At 35.8% G+C, this 19,041-nt stretch overlaps 1 protein-coding gene across 1 annotated transcript; it reads left to right on the top strand.

The window, feature by feature from the left end:
- The first annotated feature begins 4,159 nt into the window (after positions 1 to 4,159).
- GMFB (glia maturation factor beta) lies at positions 4,160 to 18,838 on the top strand. The gene is made up of 7 exons (XM_081290169.1): positions 4,160 to 4,297; positions 8,810 to 8,906; positions 10,213 to 10,262; positions 10,820 to 10,869; positions 11,344 to 11,426; positions 13,036 to 13,109; positions 15,112 to 18,838. The coding sequence occupies exons 1-7, from the start codon at positions 4,295 to 4,297 to the stop codon at positions 15,181 to 15,183; spliced, it is 429 nt and encodes a 142-aa protein (XP_081146295.1). The 5' UTR covers positions 4,160 to 4,294; the 3' UTR covers positions 15,184 to 18,838.
- The last annotated feature ends 203 nt before the right edge of the window (positions 18,839 to 19,041 follow it).

The following is a 19,041-nucleotide window of genomic DNA, read 5'->3' as shown; positions in this document are numbered from 1 at the left end:
CACACTTGAGTTGAATGCAGGTTTGCGAGGCCTAAAGCTTATAATTTGGGGAATCCATTCTAAGATGAATACAAACTTACAAATACAAAATTAAATATAAAGACTTTGGAAGGAACCCATGAAAATGAGGGCCCCCCAAAACTTACCCTTCATTCATGTTAGGGTACTTTTAGCTGCACCTTTATCACTAAGAAAAATTTTAAGATACCATGGATTTTTAGGTACGTCTTATTCTATAAAAATTAAAGAGAGAGAGAGAGAGAGAGAGAGAGAGAGAGAGAGAGAGAGAGAGAGAGAGTGTGTATTGGAGAAGTGTTTTTTTTTTTTTTAAATGGGGTTTTGCTATGTTGCCTAGGCTGTTCTCAAACTACTGAGCCTAAGGGATCCTCCCACTTCAGCTTCCTGATGGGTAGCCAGCATTACAGATGTTCACCACCATGTGTGACTGGGGTATGGGTGAGTTAATCTTAAAATCAATGAAATGAACTATTTGCAGATCTCAGAATTGGCCATGCATATTCTTCCTTTGCTCTCAAAACTCTTATTCTTTCCTCCCCCTCCCCCTCCTCCTAAGTGTAAGGATTCATCTCTGAAGCTTCCTCCTCCAGGAAGCATTCCTGGATGTGTCCTAACCTTTAGGAAGTTGTTTCTTTCATAGCATCCAATATATTTCTGTATGGGAGCCCTCCTGTCCCTGTGTAAGTATCTGTTCACTGGTCTATCTATCCTGCTTGTTAGCAAAGGAATGTCACCTAACTGATGTTTGTGCCACAAGAACCTGGTTGTCACATTTGGGATGAACAAATGAATGAAAGAGGTTCTTCTCTATGAGATTACTTGGCAGCACTAAGGATACTAGGGATGAAAAAAAGTATAATTCTCACAGCAAGAGGAAGAATGGGCTGGGCACTGTGGTGTATACTTATAATCCCAGCATTTTGGGAGACTGAGGCAGGAGGATTGCAAGTTCAAGGCCAGCCTCAGCTATTTGGCGAGCCCTAAGCAAGTTAGTGAGACCCTGTCTCAAAAAACAAAAGACTGGGGATGTGGCTCAGTGGTTAAGCACCCTGAGTTCAATCCCCACTACCCCTATACCCAAATAGGAAGAAAGGCCCTTCTTTATCTGTAACTGATCTAGTTTTGCTCTTGAAACAACACTGTACTGAATAGTAGTAGAGGAGACAAAAAAAAAAAGGACAATAGGAATTAACATTTATCAATTGAAACTATCTTGGGCTGGGGATGTGGCTCAGGCGGTAGCGCGCTCGCCTGGCATGCGTGCGGCCTGGGTTCGATCCTCAGCACCACATACCAACAAAGATGTTGTGTCCGCCGAGAACTAAGAAATAAATATTAAAAATTCTCTCTCTCTCTCTCCTCTCTCACTCTCTCTTTAAAAAAAAAAAAAACTATCTTAGTCTCCTCTAATTTAATCAACTCTTTTAGGAATCTGATGTATTTTAAGAAAATTCTTAGTTTCTTCTCCTTCTTCTCTTGCTCCTTCCTCCCTAAGATAATATCTGATTGCACAAAATGTTCATGGGATCTCAGATGGAGGGGGCAGGAAATGAGACCTCATATCTGCATGATGCTTGTAGTTCTTCACTAAAGAGAAGTTGTTTTCATCTGGCCTTTGGTGGCCCCAGGCCAGACCCACTGCTGAAATCCTGGATTTTAGCCACTTACCTCTGGCTGTAAATCCTTCGTAAGCTATGGCCTCTTAGCTTTGCTGGGTACCAGACTGTTCACCATCTCCATTTTTACTTATTGGGGGAACATATGAATATGGAGATTCTCCTATACCACGTGCAGTCTACTGAGAACCATCAGTTATCTCAGGATACCAAATTAAACCACTTCTGCCACAGAATGTCACTGCCCAGGACCAAATTCAAGGGTCCTCTACCTTCTTACAGGGAAAGTAGACTATCAGCTTCATTTTCTTTAGGTTCTCCACTACCCTACCTTAGGATCTTCTCTCCTCTTTCCCCTTGGCAGGTACAATTCTGTTCTTATTCTATCTGCTTCTCTTCATGCTCCACCAGATCAAAAGTGAAAGGCTTTTCCTTGCCATTGACTTTCCTTATGTTGTAGCCTCTTTCGTGTTATCAATGTCCGTTTTTTCTTTTCTTTCTTTTTTTTTTTTTTCAATCTAGGGATTGAACCCTAGATCTCTTGTATTCTACCACTGAGCTACATCACCAGTCCCTGAAATTTAAAAATTTCATAAAACCTTTCTTAACTGTGTCTGGCTTTTTCAAGATAATTGTGTTTCTTGAGATTAAAAAATCTTATTTTTGAAGTCAAAAGCTCTCTCTCGCTCTCTTTTTTTTTTTGTATTCTTTTTATTTATCTCTATTTATCTTTTGAGACTGATAAGTGCTTCTGGATGACCAAGGAGAAAGTCCCATAAAAGAATGCAAGAATATTAGCATGTTTTTAAAAATTATTATCTCCATGATATATTTTTCTCGAAACTGACAACTTTTTCATTCATATGGCCTTTTTACATCTCACATTCTTTCTTAGAAGACAATCTACCTCAATTTTGAAAATATCAATAGATAGGAATATAATGGGTCATAACTTTGAGGTTCAAACATTGAGACAATCACTACACAATGGAACTGAATGTACCAATTTGGCTTTTGATGCCATAGGTGACAGGAATTGTGAAAAATTGTCACTTTCACAGAACCTAACAGTTTAGTCCTTTATAGACTGAACTTTCAAATTGCTCTAGTAAAAAACTACAACAACAAACTCTCACGGTCTTAGATGCTGAGCATCGGTTGCCCAAGCCGTAGGAGGCTACTTTGTGGCCCAAAACGTAAGAAATTCATCTAGAATAGTGGTTCTCATTTGGGAGTGATCTTCTCTTCAACTCAGTATTTGGTAATGTCTGGAGACAATTTTGCATGTTGAAACTGGGAAAGAAGAGTCTACTGGTCTTTGGTGGGTAGAGGCTGGGAATGCTGCTAAGCTTCCTACAATCCAGAGTGCACTAACCCACAACCAAGAATTGACCTAGCCCAAATATCAATATTGCTGAGACCGAGAAACTGTAACACAGAAATCTGTATTGGCTCTAGGCTCTTCTCACCAAACCACTGTATCCACCTGCATCCAAGTCATGTCTTCCCCTAGATTACTACAATAACATCCTTAAAAATTTTCTGGATTCTGCTTCTGCCCTCCACAGTCTATTTTGTTTTACACTTTAAAAAACGGAATCTTTAATTTACATATAGTAAGATCCACCATATTTTGTGTAAGTTCTCTGAATTTTAATAGATGTAGAGAGGTCTGTAATAGCATCCTAATCAGGATAGAAAATGGCACCTCAGTTTTCAAAGTACAATTAGGCAGTGGCCCATAAGAGTGCCCATTTAGGGGGCTGGAAATGTGGCTCAAGTGGTAGCGCGCTCCCCTGGCATGCGTGCGGCCCAGGTTCGATCCTCAGCACCACATACAGACAAAGATGTGTCCGCCAAATACTAAAAAAATAAAATAAAATATTAAAAATTCTCTCTCCCTCTAACTCTCTCTCACTCTTTCTTTAAAAAAAAAAAAGAGTGCCCATTTAAACATCAATCATCATTCAACCATACTTCAGTAAATAAATATTATTGGGTAAAGAAATGTATTAACCAGCTTCCTGTGATCCCAGCAGCTCAGAGGCTGAGACAGAAGGATCTGAGTTCAAAGCCAGCTGCAGCAATTTAGCGAGGCCTTAGGCTACTTAGTGAGACCCTGTGTCTAAATACATTTTCAAAAGGGCTGCGGAAGTGGTTCAGTGGAAAAGCGTCCCTGGGTTCAGTTCCTGTTGCCAAAAAAAAAAAAAAAAAAAATTATTAACCAAGCCCTGGAAGAAGGGAGTAGAATGGTGGGCCAGGGTGTGTCAGAGGTGGAATTCTGCAGAGTGTTGGAGGAAGGAGGGTGTGCCTAGATTGGAGGGAGATTAAATTTGGGAGGTAAGCTGTGACCAATGTACACATTTACCAATAAAATCATTGACTCAATATTGTCACTTTGAAATTGCTCTCAAACGTTGAAGTTTAAGGATATCAAGATCTGGCGCACGCTGGAAGCCAGGCTGAGCAGTGGGCGCTCGCGTTCTAGTTAATTTTGAGCCGCGCCTCCCGCCGTCGGCTGTCACGTGCAGAGCAGCTGCGACCTCGCTGATAGGTGGGGGCAGCTCTGCTGGGCGCCGGGGCAGGAAGGGAGGCGGCTGCCGTGCCATTCTTAAAGGGGCACGAGAGAAGGCGAGGGGTTGCTGCCGGCCGGAAGGAAAATGGTGAGTTGCGGTGGGGAGAGCAGGGCCCAGAAGGCTGGGCCAGCCCGCCGGTCTTAACTGTTTTCTACAATCAGTCGCTGCAGACAGCGGCCGCTTCCACCCCAGCTGCATGCGGTTGCTCCCACTCAGAAACTTGGCCTCCGCAGCCTCTACTGCCGCGCGTAGTGTAGCATCCTCCATCCTGCCCCAGGGTCGACCCGCCTTGCAGCCACAATCGGCAGAGGCCCCTCTTCGCCGGGCCCCTCCCGTTGGAGGGCTCCAGCTCCTGAGCTGAAGGTCGGAGGGGCAGGGGGTCTGGCCCTGCAGCAGGCTCCCCGAACGCCAGCGTTTCTTCGACGGCGGCTGGGGAGGGCCGGGCCTAAGGAGCTCTTGAGCCCCCTGTACCTTCTGCCTTGCGGCGTTTGCAAGGAGGTCTCGAATCTGATTACATTCTCTCGGCCTTGCCTTAGCTTCTTTCTGTTTTCCCCTTCCCCTATCTTACACTGAACATTTCTCCTTATGCATGCATTCTCCGATTTAAGGCTATGGAAAATCTTTTGACCCAAGGCTCTGGCGCTTGACCGTAAAGTAACTGTCAGAAATTTCGTTTTGTTTAATAAGGGGACGATGGCTCCCTCCAAGCATAAAAATCAAGTGGAGAATTAAATGAATTGCCATCAAGGATCTTCTGGATCCTTCCTATTGGGTTTTTAAATAAGCTCAAGTTTCATTAGAAATAACATCAGAAAAACACTGCTGTCTCTCTGACCTCCCACTCTTTGTCACCACCCACTCTATCGAGTAGATCTTGTCATGGTCACTGAATCCAATAGATTCTTTTCAGTTTTTATCTTTTCTGACCTTTCAGCTGCATTCCAGGGTGTTGACATTCTCCAGTTTTTGAAGTATTTTCTTCTCTTATGCTTTTTTCTTGTGTTATGGAATACAGAACTCTTGGTTTTCTTCCTGTTTCTCCTCTTGGTCTATCTGCTTCCCATGCATATTATCCTTTCCCTGGACAGTAGGTACATGTAGGAGTCCCAGACTCCATTGTAATCTTTACTTTTCTATTCTGTATTCTGTATCCTTTCTCCTACATTCATGGCTTCAAGTATCACCTATATTCAGATGATTTGTGAACTTGTATCTGAGACCTTGCTTCTGAGATCCAGTCCAGATATTATATTCCGCTTAGTTTTTAACATCCCTGGAAACTTTTCACCATTTTGGTGCCTCAAAGTCTCCTCAGTTTGTCTAGAAGGAATTCTTGTTATTTTGCCTCAAATCTGGTCTTGACTCACTGTTTGCAACTCAGTGAGGTTGGGCCATTCAGTATGTTATACAAACCAGAAGCTTAGGAGACATTTTTATAACCCTTTTTCCCCTTACCCATTTCATTTACCTCATACCCAATCCATTCATCAGCTCCTTTGTAATGATTAAGAGAGTGCACCAAAGGTCAGGCTGCCTAAGTTGAATCCTGGCCCCATTAGCTGCATAATTTGGCGGAATATACTTAAATCTGTCCTAGCCTTACTTTCTTGCAAAACTGGAAATAACTACTCATTTCATGAAATTGTGTCTAGCATGAAGAGAAATCTGTGTAAAGGATATGACAGTGATTCTCATGGTGTTTAATACATGTTAACAGTTATTAGCATTATTCACTTCTCTTTACTCTTTTCAGTTTCTCTGAACTACTTTTTATCTCTCATTAGGACTAGTCTTGACTATTAACTAGGTTTGTTGTAATCATTCTGGCTCTCAGCCTGTTTCCTACATACCACAGCAAATGTGATCTTTTCAAAATGCAAATATAATTGTGTTTTCCTTCTCTATCCTACTTAAAATACCTTATTGGTTTCCCTTTACTTATGAGATAGAAAGCAAAATACTTAATATGACCCAATTCTTCCTGGAGCATGTTCCTGCTCATTGTCTGTGCTTGAGTTCACTTGAATCAGGTCTTTGCACAGGTAGTTTTAGTCCTCCAGAAGCTTTTTCAGGGAATCATCCTATCACCATAGTATTCTTCACCAGTCACAGGTTCTCATAGTCTTGTGTATCTCTCCTTTCTAGCTCTTGTACAAGTGTACATATTTTTGCCTGACCCTTTGGTGTAGGTTCCTTCTCTCCTAGATTGTGATATAAGCTACCTGAGGAAAGGGATGATATCTTTCATTTCCTTTTTACATGATTATATCTCTAGCATATAGCACAGTACTGCACTAATTTAATATTCATTATATGGATAAACAAATAAATGAACCCTTTACCTCAACTCTCCACTTTAGTTTGTGTGGTAACATTTACCATATAATTTTTTTTAATGACATTTTACTCCTTTGTAAATGCTTCTACTAAGTGTAAGCAGTTAGAGTTGGCCAAGCCTCAGTCCTCCTTGTGGAAAGGAATTTTGGGCCTTATTGTGGTTTTGAGAAGGGCAAAAACACAAAAATGAGTTATACAGGTTAAATCAGCATATTTTTTAGTATGTTAAGCTTACACAAGCAGCTCTGAGCATCAGAACTGGAGGATAAAACTTTCACAATAAATTGATCTTTGCCTAAACAAAAATCTGAGGTGTTTATTAGTTTCATTAATGGATTCTGCCTTTGGTCAAAGAGAGAATAGAAATTTTTTTTAAAGGCTAGTTTTTTTTTTTTTTAATTTTTAATATTTATTTTTTAGTTCTCGGCGGACACAACATCTTTGTTGGTATGTGGTGCTGAGAATCGAACCCGGGCCGCACGCATGCCAGGCGAGCGCGCTACTGCTTGAGCCACATCCCCAGCCCCAAGAATAGAAATTTTTGTTTTCTGGTTTTTGTGATCTTTCTTGAAAGAGAGAATAATAATGAAGTAGGATTAAATCTTATCTTCAGGAAGCTCCCAATGACTTAGCATCTCTGAAGAGAATGAAAAGGTTGGAAATCCATAATCTCCACGTGATTGTTATTTACTGGATAATATACTTTGATGGGATGTACTTTCCAATTGTATTTTAACATATCCTATGGTATATATCATACCTTATGACTTACCGTTGTTCTGAATTTAAAGGGCAGTTAAAATTGAAAGCCATTTTCTGCTTTAGCATATGCTGTCTTTTACCCAATACAGGATCAAGCAAACAGGGTCTTATTATTTTTTTATTTTACTGTAAAATTGGAAGCTTTAATGCTTTGGGGTTATGATGAGATGTGTATTTAGCATTTCAAGGAGGAGGAAGGGAGGGGGAAAACCTATATATGAAATGAGACTAAAGTGAATGGACCTTGTATGGAACCTGACTCAATTAAACCAACTATTAAAAAAATTAAAACAAAGGGAATTTGAAGACTATTTGGATATTGGAGTCTGGAATTATTGTCTTTTTTTTTTTTTTTTTTTTTTTTTTTTAGGTAGAATAATGTTGCTATCTATTTATTTATTTGGTACCAGGGATTGAACCCAGGGGTACTTAACCACAGAGACACATCCTCAGCCCTTTTCTGAATATTTTTTTATTTTGAGACAGGTTCTCACTAAGTTGCTTATGGCCTTGTTAAGTTACTGAGGCTGTCTTTGAAAACTCATTTCCAAGTGAAATTACTTTTGGCCTTTGTTGTGTCATAGGTTGCAGGGGCATTGTTGAGGGTATTGAATGATATATAGTTTAATGATTGAAACTGAATGGTATACATAGGTGTCACTGTCCTGCTTTGTCCTTTTGTATGTGTTTGATATTTTACATATTAAAAACAAAAATATTTTTTCACTATCATTTGCAGTAATGCATTGTACCACTGAAAGAAGAGTGCATTTGATCATTTCCTGGCCAGATTTCTGAGCAAGTTTCTCTAATATTTCTTCATAATTTCTAAACTGTTCTTTAAAATTTTATTTTTGTTTCATCTGGTTTTGCTTTTGCATCTTATTAGCTCATTTTACATGTTCATAGTCAATTAAGATATAAAATGTTATTCATCTTTCCTCTTAGGACTTGTGTTTATACTTTTGTTATTTTTATTTAAAAAAATGATTTATAAGATATTTTCCTGTTCTTCCTGCACAGTGTGAAAACATGATGCTTGCCTTATCTAAAAGCACATGGTGACCCTTGACTTTTCCTGTTTCCCTCCCTTCCTCTACAGTTCTGATGAGATACATATTGTGATGTTTCTGATTTTTTCCCCCACTTTAGTACTGGGGATTAAACCCAGGGTCACTCTACCACTGAGCTACATCCCAGCCCTTTTTATTTTTTATCTTGAGACAGGGTCTTGCTAATTTGCCTAGGCTGGCCTCAAATTGTGATCCTCCTGCTTCAGCCTCTCAAGGCACTGGGATTACAGGAATACACCATTGCACCTGGCTTTGTTTCTGATTTTTAAAAATTTATCAACCAAAGACACTGTTAAAATATATCCTACATAGAAGGTGAACAAAAGTGTATAATTAAACAATATAAATCCAAAGATGGGTGAATTTGAAAGTCTTTAACATACATTTATTGAGGTCATGGCATTTTATTTTTTTTCCTCTTTTATAGAGCGAGTCTTTGGTGGTTTGTGATGTTGCTGAAGATTTAGTGGAAAAGCTGAGAAAGTTTCGTTTTCGCAAAGAAACGAACAATGCTGCCATTATAAGTAAGCTAAAAGTGATTGCTTCCAAGTTACATGATCTTAGCTTGTTTTTATCTTATAGCTGTGTTGAATAAACTGAACCTTTAGAAAGTAGTGTTGCTCCATTTGTTACATCCCTTACCCCTACCTTTAAAAATTAAGAAATAGCCAATCGTACACAGCTGTGGAGAAGATGATCTTCTTGTTCACTTGGGGAATGAGGATTCTCATGTGTAGTGAGTGGTCTCTCCATCCTTCTTGGGAAACTAAAAGCCTGGAAGAAATCTGTGCCTATACCTAGAATGATAAAGTTCATCATTGTGTCCAGAGTGGCTTTGGGCACTATTCCAATTCTAGAACTGAATTCTAGTTTCATGGAGAGTGCTTTTAAGTGTGAATATCTTCTGTCAATGGAAAGGATAATTCACAGACTGCCTCTCCACTGTGAGCTATATGTGAAGCTGTGCAGAGTTCCTGTATTCATCCGTAATATTTAATATGTAGTTAATGATTTAGAAAGGTAAAAGGTTTGAAAATGTAGAACTATATAGACTATGCTTAACAGAGATGCACTTGGCAGGTGTGAATTAATCAGAAGTGGTGATACCTTGTCATTAATTCTGGTCTGTTACAAATAATTTCTGTAATGTGAGCATATAATTCTTAAAACTGAATGTGTATATTAGTACTATTTTACCACAAAAGGTGAAGTGATTTTGAGACCACGTTGTATTTCATAGGATTTGCTGTGAAATTCATGCAAAACCACACATAACCAGCTCTTCAGACTAGTTAAAAAAAAGTATAAGTTATCTAAACGTATTTTGATTTGACTTTTGATTATGTCAGATGTATTTTAATATGGATATCAGTGCTATTTTATAGTTTAGTTTCCCAGACTAATGATAATGCAGCATGAAATCCTGACTCTGGAGAAGCTGGTTTCTCTTTCCTGACCTGACCCCAGGTCCACTCTTCCTTGCAGTTCTAACCACCCTGCCCATAGACCAGTCACATTTACCTTTGGACCTTATCTAGGAAGTTGTGTTTGAGTTACAGAATTCTTCACATACACAGTAAATGTAAAGAGTTGACATAAGTTCTAAATAAGCAAACTAGGTGTTGAAAATTGTGGGTAAAGTGTAAAAGCTAACTGCTTAAAAAGCAAAGCTACCAAATAGACCATAAACTAAAACTATGAATGAGTTTTATGTTTGTGTTTCTCAGTGTTTAAATTTTAAATGCCCCAAGAATGATTGAGAATGCATGCATTGGTTAGATCAAGGTCACATTAGAATCACAGTTTACTCATATTGTATTTTTATTTTAGTGAAGATTGACAAGGATAAACGCCTGGTGGTACTGGATGAGGAACTTGAGGTTTGTTCAATAAGCTAAATACAATTTTTATAGTAAAACAATTACTATCATTCAAAAGATACTTTATATTAGTTACATACCTCTAAAACAAGTTCTAAACCTCCTTTAAGTACATACTCATTGTGCATGAAAAGCATGGATTAATTATTGTGTATTGCATTTTCTAGCTAATTTAACTGTCTTTAAGGCATTAATGGAATCCCTTTTAATAAGGGGGAGAAGTTATGTCCAGTAAAAAGTGAGTCAGCTTAAGGTAATAATTAAAAACTAAAATCCTACAATTCAAGCATTTAGTTACTAAGTAATTTAGAGTGAAATGAATTAACTTGTTTTTCTAAAATGAGATATTTCCTCTGAGGGGTTAGCTTATCCTGACAGTTGGAACATAAACAGAACACTATGTCTCACAGCCCCATGTTTAGCTATTAATTGAAAGTAAATTTGTTTTGTGGCATGTGCTAATGAATTAATAACAATTATTAGAATGGGCTTAGCATATCTCCTAAAGACTTATGGGAAAGGAAATGTTTAAAAGTTGTTTTTCTCTACGGTACTAGGGCATTTCACCAGATGAACTTAAAGATGAACTACCAGAACGACAACCTCGATATCCTTTTCTTAATGCTTTGGAGTGATTTGTTTTCTTTAGTGGTCAGAATTTCATTGTAAATAGCTCATTTGTTAAACTTTCAAAAGATATGTTTTACCAGAATTCCTTCTATATCATGATCAAAACTGAATTAAAATATGTCTGTACAGATCAGACTTTAATAAAAATGAAAAAGTTGATGTCTTAGTGGGGTGAATTATTTTCTTTTAAAAATAATTCTCTATTATAATGTATGTACAATAGAAATTAAGAAAGAAAAATCTATATCAAATCCATACTTTAATAAATTTCTTTTTGACAAATTACATGATTTTTTAAACTTACCTTTGAGACCCATTTATTATTTTGTAGAAAGACAATAATGAAAGTGTAACCTAAATAAAGTATTAATTTGCCACTCAGTAGCTCCCCTGGTGTTGGTAAGTACCTGTCTCAGAGCAGTGACTTTAGTTTCTTTAACTTGAGAAAAACCTTCATTGTATATAGTTATAAATATCAACATGATGATGGAAGAGTTTCATATCCTCTGTGCTTTATTTTCTCCAGTCCTGTTGGTAAGTAAATTTCTTTAAATAATGTATATTTGCCTCGATCTAACTAAACCATCTTTTTTTTTTTTGGTACTGGGAATTGAACTCAGGGGCACTTGACCACTGAGCAGCATCTCCAGCCCTATTTTGTATTTTATTTAGAGACAGGTTTCAGTGAGTTGTTTTTTGCCACACTTTTTGTTGAGCCTGGCTTTGAACTCACAATCCTCTTGCCTCAGCCTCCCAAGCCGCCGGTATTACAGGCATGTGCCACTGCATCCAGCCTTAAACCATCTTTTATTAGACAGATTTTATGCTTTTTTAAAAAGATTAAATTGTTGAGTAACTTAAATTGAGGTGTGTGTGTGTTTGCATACACCTCTGTGCATACCTAGAAAGAAGGTATTACAAAACATCTTCTCTAAGAATGTGTTTACTTTCTGAGGATGAATTCCTAGAAGTATAATTGTTGGGTCAAACCTTACATGTATTTTAATAATTATAGCATATAATGACACTTTTTAGATATCAGAAGTTTATTTTAATCTTGTTTATTTAATCTTGTTTATAAGTATGTGAACTTTTTGTGGTAATAATAATATATTTTAAAAAACCGAAAAAAATAATAGTATATTTATGTTTATCTTTTAAATAGTAGTCGGCAGTGATATACCTATCACCTTGAAAGTGATCCTGGAGTAGCTTACATTGGATATTAAAATGGATTGGGCTGGGGTTGTGGCTCAGTGGTAGAGTGCTTTTCTCACACATGTGAGGCACTGAGTTCAGTCCTCAACACCACATAAAGATAAATTGATTAATTAAAGGTATTTTGTCCATCTACAATTAAAAATATTTTTTTAAAAAAATGGAATGGGGGCTGAGGATGTGGCTCAAGCGGTAACGCGCTCGCCTGGCATGCGCAGGGCACTAGGTTCGATCCTCAGCACCACATAAAAATAAAATAACGATGTTGTGTCCACCGAGAACTAAAAAATAAATATTAAAAAAAATTCTCTCTCTCTCGCTTTAAAAAAAAAATGGATTGGGCTGGGGATGTGGCTTAATGGTACAGTACTGGCCTAGTGTGTGCCAGGCCCTAGATTCCATCCATAGTATTGCAAGATAATAAATAAATGAATAGTATTTAAGAAATTCATTATCATCTGAATTTTTCCATTATTATTGAGTTCTTTTCTAAACTTGATTATTTGTATTTTTAACCTCTAAAATATACTATATTTTTAACCTAATACATAACCAGACAATAATTCACCATCTCAAAATTTATGTATTTAAAGCATCCATAAAATTGATCTTGATATTTAGTGTTAAACTTAAGAAATAGTGCTAAACACTATTTGTAAGTATTTGCAAGGCTCTAAAAGTCAAGATCTACAAAGGTGTACAATCATTTTTTTGCTTATATGTGGACTTATTTATAGCTGTGTCTGTGCAGGCAGTATGAAAAATAAGATTCAAAATATAGCCCATGTACATTTAGAAGACACTTTTTCTCAACTCAAAAGTTAAGGAAATACTAAGTATGTAATTTTTTAAAATAAAAGTAATGAAAATTCACCATTTTTTTCAAAGTCTATACTTCATTTCTATACTAATCTCTCTTTTCCAGGATGTAAGCCTGAACAACAGATGATGTATGCGGGGAGTAAGAATAAGTTAGTCCAAACAGCTGAACTAACCAAGGTAGTATTTATATTTGATTTGTTTGTTGATGGTATACTTTCCTTTAGAGTATAGACAATAACTAAAGCAGTCTAGATAGTTAAGTATTTTCTATGCAGTTGAGGGTTATTTTGATCACAGCTGTAAATTAGCAAAACTTTATTATTTTTAAATAGAATGATAGTGGTCTTTTTTTTAAATTTGAACTTTATGATTATACATAATAGTGGGTTCATCTCTACAAATTCATACATGCATGGAAATCAATTTCAGTTCATGATGCCCTCTTTTCCCTTCTGCCTCACCCCTCACTCCCCTTCTCCTTCCTCTACTATACTAGATTTGCTTTTGCTCATCTATTAATTTGTATTGGATTGGTTCTTTATGTAATAGAATGATAGTAGTTTTTAAACCAAAATGTGTTTTTTGTTCAATAAGTTGAATACAAGAGATCATATTCAGACTGAACAATTTTAGAAAATCCAGTGGAACTATTAAGTTTATTGCAAGCTCTTTATCTTCCATAAAGTAATGTCTAATAGGTAAAGATCAGCATTCAGGTTTCTGTGCTGGAATTCTGTATTGTGTAGCTAACTATATATGAGACACTTGCTTTAATATATAATATATCTCCATTCTTTTATGGTATTTTTGAAGCTTAAAGGTAAGGTGTACTTGTCTCAAACTTGATTTAGTTTCCACATACTATTTTGAGTTGTAAAAGTATATACATTTAATCTATGAAATAGAATATTATATCATCAAGACCATATTTAACAATATTTTCTTTCTGATTTTATTTTAATGACAGTATCAGTGTTTCCCCCTGGGTGCTTAAGCATTAATTTTGGGATTGTCTTTAAGTGCCATCTGCTTTTTCTCTCCAGCCCTTATGATTATCATTGATACTACCAATTTATAGACACAATTTTTGTTTTTTTCCTAACTTCTATGCTGGGAACATTCTGGAGTTGCTGTAAGGGGTTGGATGGTTAAGGAGGAACTCTGTAGAGTGCTTGTCTAGAATGTGCAAAGCCCTGGGTTTGATCCTCAGCACTGTAAAATGTGAAACAAAACTAAGAGAGAAAAAAAAACAAAACAAATTCTGTTAGTAGCCTTAAAGTCTTAAGTTTTTTATAATCCTTTGTGTGTTCTAAAGTGCTACAGTTGAGACATTATAATTTACAAGTTATTTTTATAAATACTCTATTCAAATCCTTATAGCCCTGTGTGGCTAATTAGTATTTCTATTTTATAAATAAGAAAAACAGGTTCAGAGGCTGAATGCTTTACCTAGGGTTGCCAGGATTCAAACTCACATCTGATCCATAATCCCATCCATTCTGCTGTAATATATTGTCTCTCCATAACCATTATACTTTCTGGGCCTGTGTTAATTCAAATTCTTGCTATGGACCTCCCTTCTATTCTTATCAAAACAATCTACAACTGGTATTTCCATTTGCCAAATTATGGAGGACTCATGGTATGTTCTTCCAGTTCATGACTGATTTTAGTTGTGTACACTAAAATGCGTGTCTCTTCTAATGAGTAAATTTTATAGAACTGCTATTTTACAGTGTTTGTCTTCTCTCATCTTGATTGCTATACTGAACACTTAGTTTTTAAAAGAAATTAAGTACTGCTAAAAAATATATCTAATTTGCCAGGCGCCAAGACACATACCTGTAATCCCAGTGATTTGGGAGGCTGAGACAGGAGGATCACAAGTTCAAAGCCAGCCTCAGCAAAAGTGAGGCGCTAAGCAACTCAGTGAGACCCTGTCCCTAAATAAAATACAAAATAGGGCTGGGAATGTGGCTCAGTAGTCAAGTGCCCCTGAATTCAATCCCTGGTACACACTCCCCACCCCCGCAAAAAAAAAAAAAAAGTATATCTAATTTATGTAGGTTAAGTCATGACCAATATGAAGGAAGCAAAATTTGGTATTTAATATAATACTCAGATATATAATGTATATTGTGTAAATGTCAGAAATGTGACTTAAGTTTTTTTTCTTAAGGTATTCGAAATAAGAAATACCGAAGACCTAACTGAAGAATGGTTACGTGAGAAACTTGGGTTTTTCCACTAATGTGAACTTCTGTGTTTTTAAAGTATTTATGTATTAACCTGACTATACTGGAACCAGACATAAATACTTATTTATGACTAAAAAATGCACTGTTACTTACAGTTTGTTTCCTGCAGTAAAGAAAAATTCTTCATTTGTGCAAAGTTTGAACAAAGAGGAAATCATCTTCATAGTAATGAAACTTTGTAAAGTGTTTCCTTATATTTGTAATTGTTAGGTGGGCTACTTTTCTCCAAGGACTTTTTGCACTCTTGTGACTAATTTCTATAACTTATGGTTCAGAATTTGTTACTATTTACAGACACCATTGGAAAGTGGGTATTAGATTGTGCTAGACAACAGTTGCCTCCTTTTGACAAATACTGGATATTAGCAATTTATATATGAAAATAGCATATTATCACTTGTCAAAGCATTGAAATTAATTTGGGGTTAAAAACTTGAGTGACCTAATTTTGAGCCATGAATAGTAATTTACTGTAGTGTAATCTACATTTCAAGTACATTTTTCATCAATTTTGTACCTCTTGATTTCCTATATCTTTTTAATCAAGTCTAGAAACTATGTTCATCAATCACTCATTTTTAAGGTCTAGGAGTTAGATTTTTTGATAGAGTTATGACTCTTAGGTTTCTTCTTATGGAAAATAGCATCTTGGTCTTCACAGTTGTTAGGTTGTAATAATCAAGGGCTTCATTCCCCATTGTCATTTCTAGATAGTTTTGAATCTAGGTTAATAACACTCCATTTATAAGGCACCTCCTAATGTCTTGTGAACACTAATTATTTTAAGTGTGTTAATACTGTGCCTTTGATTTGTTAGCTTTAAAGTTAGTTTAGAACTTTTACACTGCCAGTATTCTAGATTTGGTGAAATTAATACTTTTTTAAAGGGTCCAAATAAAACAATTTTCTAATGTGTTTATCTAAAATTTGTAATAAAATCAACTTCTTATTTTTAAAATTCCAACTATCTGCTTGCATTGGTGAAAATATGGCAGTTGAGAGTTGTAATTTTGGGTTTTTTTGTGACTAGTTTTGTGCCATATGTAAAAGTTGCTTATCTTAAAACTTTGGTCATACTTAATAACCCATCAACAGAAATCACATTTTTAATCCCAAATGTCAGAAGATAGTCTAAACTGGTCATCTGTTTGGTTAACCAAGCCAGTCATGTTTAAAAAAAAAAAAAAGGGAACCCTTGGATAAAGCAAGAATCATAATATGTATAGCATACTTTAAAAACAAACATAAGTAACTGCTGAATGGTAATTTAATAAAAGATCTAGAGACTCAAGAAGCTTAACCAAATTTGGTGAGTAGATTCTTATATTAAGAATAGCATAGTCATTTCAAGATTAGCAAAGGCATTCTTTTTATGTTGGCATATTTTCTATTCATATTATTTTTTGCATTTTATTTTTGAGAGTTCTGTGCCAACTTTAACAAAGAGAGAAAGATAGTTGGAATTTTCACAATATTGAATAGAGCATCTTCTTTCCCAACTGTTTGGCTTCACTAATCTAGAAGTCAGGAAGCATTGACAAGTTGGAAATGGGAAAGTGCTAGAGTAGGTATTTGTTTTGGTTAATAAATGGAACAGTTTCTTTATTTCAGTTTTCAGAGAGAGAAAACTTCATGCAGGAAGTTTAAGAATTCTTTAAACAGCTATTTTGGTATCGAGTAACTTAACTAATAATTCTCCAGAAATGCAAACGAAATCCAAATGAATAGAGAGTGGTTTTAATTTTTTTAAGAGGGAGGTGAGATTTTGTTTTATCTGGTTTGCATCAGTAAGAAACACTAGTGCTGCAAGAATGTATTTTTTAAAATAAGTATCCTTGTTTCATTTTTAAGATTTTAGCCTAATTTTTTTAAAAAAATATGGAAGTCCTCCATAATCTCAGATAATATTGACCTTCCATACACAGAACTCTTAGTTCTTTTAGTTTCTAACAGGAGCAAAGAGCTGTGATAAACTGTGCTGCTTTGAGCCTGTCTTTCTCCTTGTTAATAACATGTATTTCTCAAGACAACAGGTTGACGTTAAGAGAGCAGTAGAACATTTTTTATTCTGTCTATCCAATAGGGTCATTAAAATTCCATGCTCTAAAATTTTCTCAGATATTTCTATGTTTCCCTTTAACTAAATTTTGCATTTTTCTTTTAAAGTACATTTCCTTTTCTTTTTTCTGTCTTCCTACAAATAGTTACTACAGATTTCATAATTCCAGTTCTTACATTCCGTATCTTTCTGGTACAGCCATTTCCCATTCAGCCTTAAATCTTAGTCTTTCCTTTTTGGCAGCAACTTTTTCCTGGGAACCTCCTTCATGGTGTTCTAAGTCAGCATTAGTTTTGAAATTATTGGCCTTGCATAAGTTCTGCATAGCATCTTATGTCAAAATAGAAACAACTAGTAATCACAGTATGGTTTTTGTGGCAACATAATGACATATGAAGAAAATTGTTCTCAGGTTACTATGCTGAAATTCCAAAATGTCTTGAGTTTTGAATAGTATTCACTTTGTTCTGGTATTAAAGAATTATGTTAGGAAAAATAGTTGGTTGACTGACTGTTTTTGTTCAATTCACTTCTAAAATAAATGTTTGAATTGTCTATTTCAAAAAAAGTTTACTAAATGCCTGGTGCAGTTAAACATACTCTTGTTTAAGAGGGTGTTGCTAAATTTTTATTGTCATTGAAGAATCTGTGTAGCAAAATGTCTGTCAGCACTTTCCCTCCCTTTTTATCTCCTATTTTCAGGAGTTAAACATAGCCATAAACTGTATCTTGGTCTGACACTTTAACTAAATGTTTCCAGTTAGGGGAATTTATGGCCAAATTAAATTTGGCTTTTTCCCCTAACCCATACAAATATTAAGGAAGGTGTACTTAAAAAAAAAAAAATGTACGGACTACTTTTTAAACTCAAGTAATGTCATTAATCCATATGTGGACTAGTGATGAATAGATATTTTCATAAGAGTTTAAATGCTGATATTTGGTGGAAGTAGAGAATAACTCATATTCTATCAATTCAAGTACTCTTGGTATGGTTGCACTCCCTATTTGTTTAATAGACTGGTAATACTGGAATCTATGAAGTTTTAAACCTTTACAATTTATGTGAAGAAGTTTTTCAAACATTTCAAGACAAATCTTATTTTGTATTTCTGGAAGAATGTAAATAATCTTCTAGGCCACATAAAACCAATGGTCCCAAGTTGAATATCCTTGAGAAACTTGTTTCGTGTTAGGCCATTTGACATTTCAAATCAATGATCACATTCCTGTAATGTGTAAAACAACTACATTAAGCTTGTGATAGAAACTGTATTTTCTTGCTTTATGGAGTATAATTCATACACATCTAATTACTTGAATATTATTTGAGATCACTAACATGCCAGGGCAATTCCCACTTATTTAGATGGTCCAATATAATCTCATTCAGGAGGCTTGAAACATTAATGGTTTAGTCTTGTGAATTTTAACAGTTCTCTGTCAACGTTTAATCAAACCAACAATTGGCACAACTTCTTAACCTGTGGTTTCAGTCTCTGCTAGTTCATACTGCATGTTTATTTTGGACAGTCTTTTGTTAAGCATGGTGCTTGTACTGGTTTAAATAAAACATTAACATGAAAGTACTTCTAGTTTTTCATTTTTTACTTGCCTCTTACACCCCTTTGGTGTTACTGATACCTACCTTGCTCAACTTGTTTAAACCGCACATTGTCTCAACAGTTTACTGTATCTGGGGAAAACTGAGAAACAAACAGAAATCACTTGCCAATTTATGAAAATTTGCAAAACTCAAAAGACTGATGCTAAAATGATTGGTTTGAAAAAA

This window comes from Spermophilus citellus (assembly GCF_964194105.1).
Source record: "Spermophilus citellus genome assembly, chromosome: 4".
Lineage (NCBI taxonomy): Eukaryota > Metazoa > Chordata > Mammalia > Rodentia > Sciuridae > Spermophilus > Spermophilus citellus.
The sequence above is the reverse complement of the archived record's forward strand: the minus strand, read 5'-3'. Positions and strand labels throughout refer to the sequence as shown.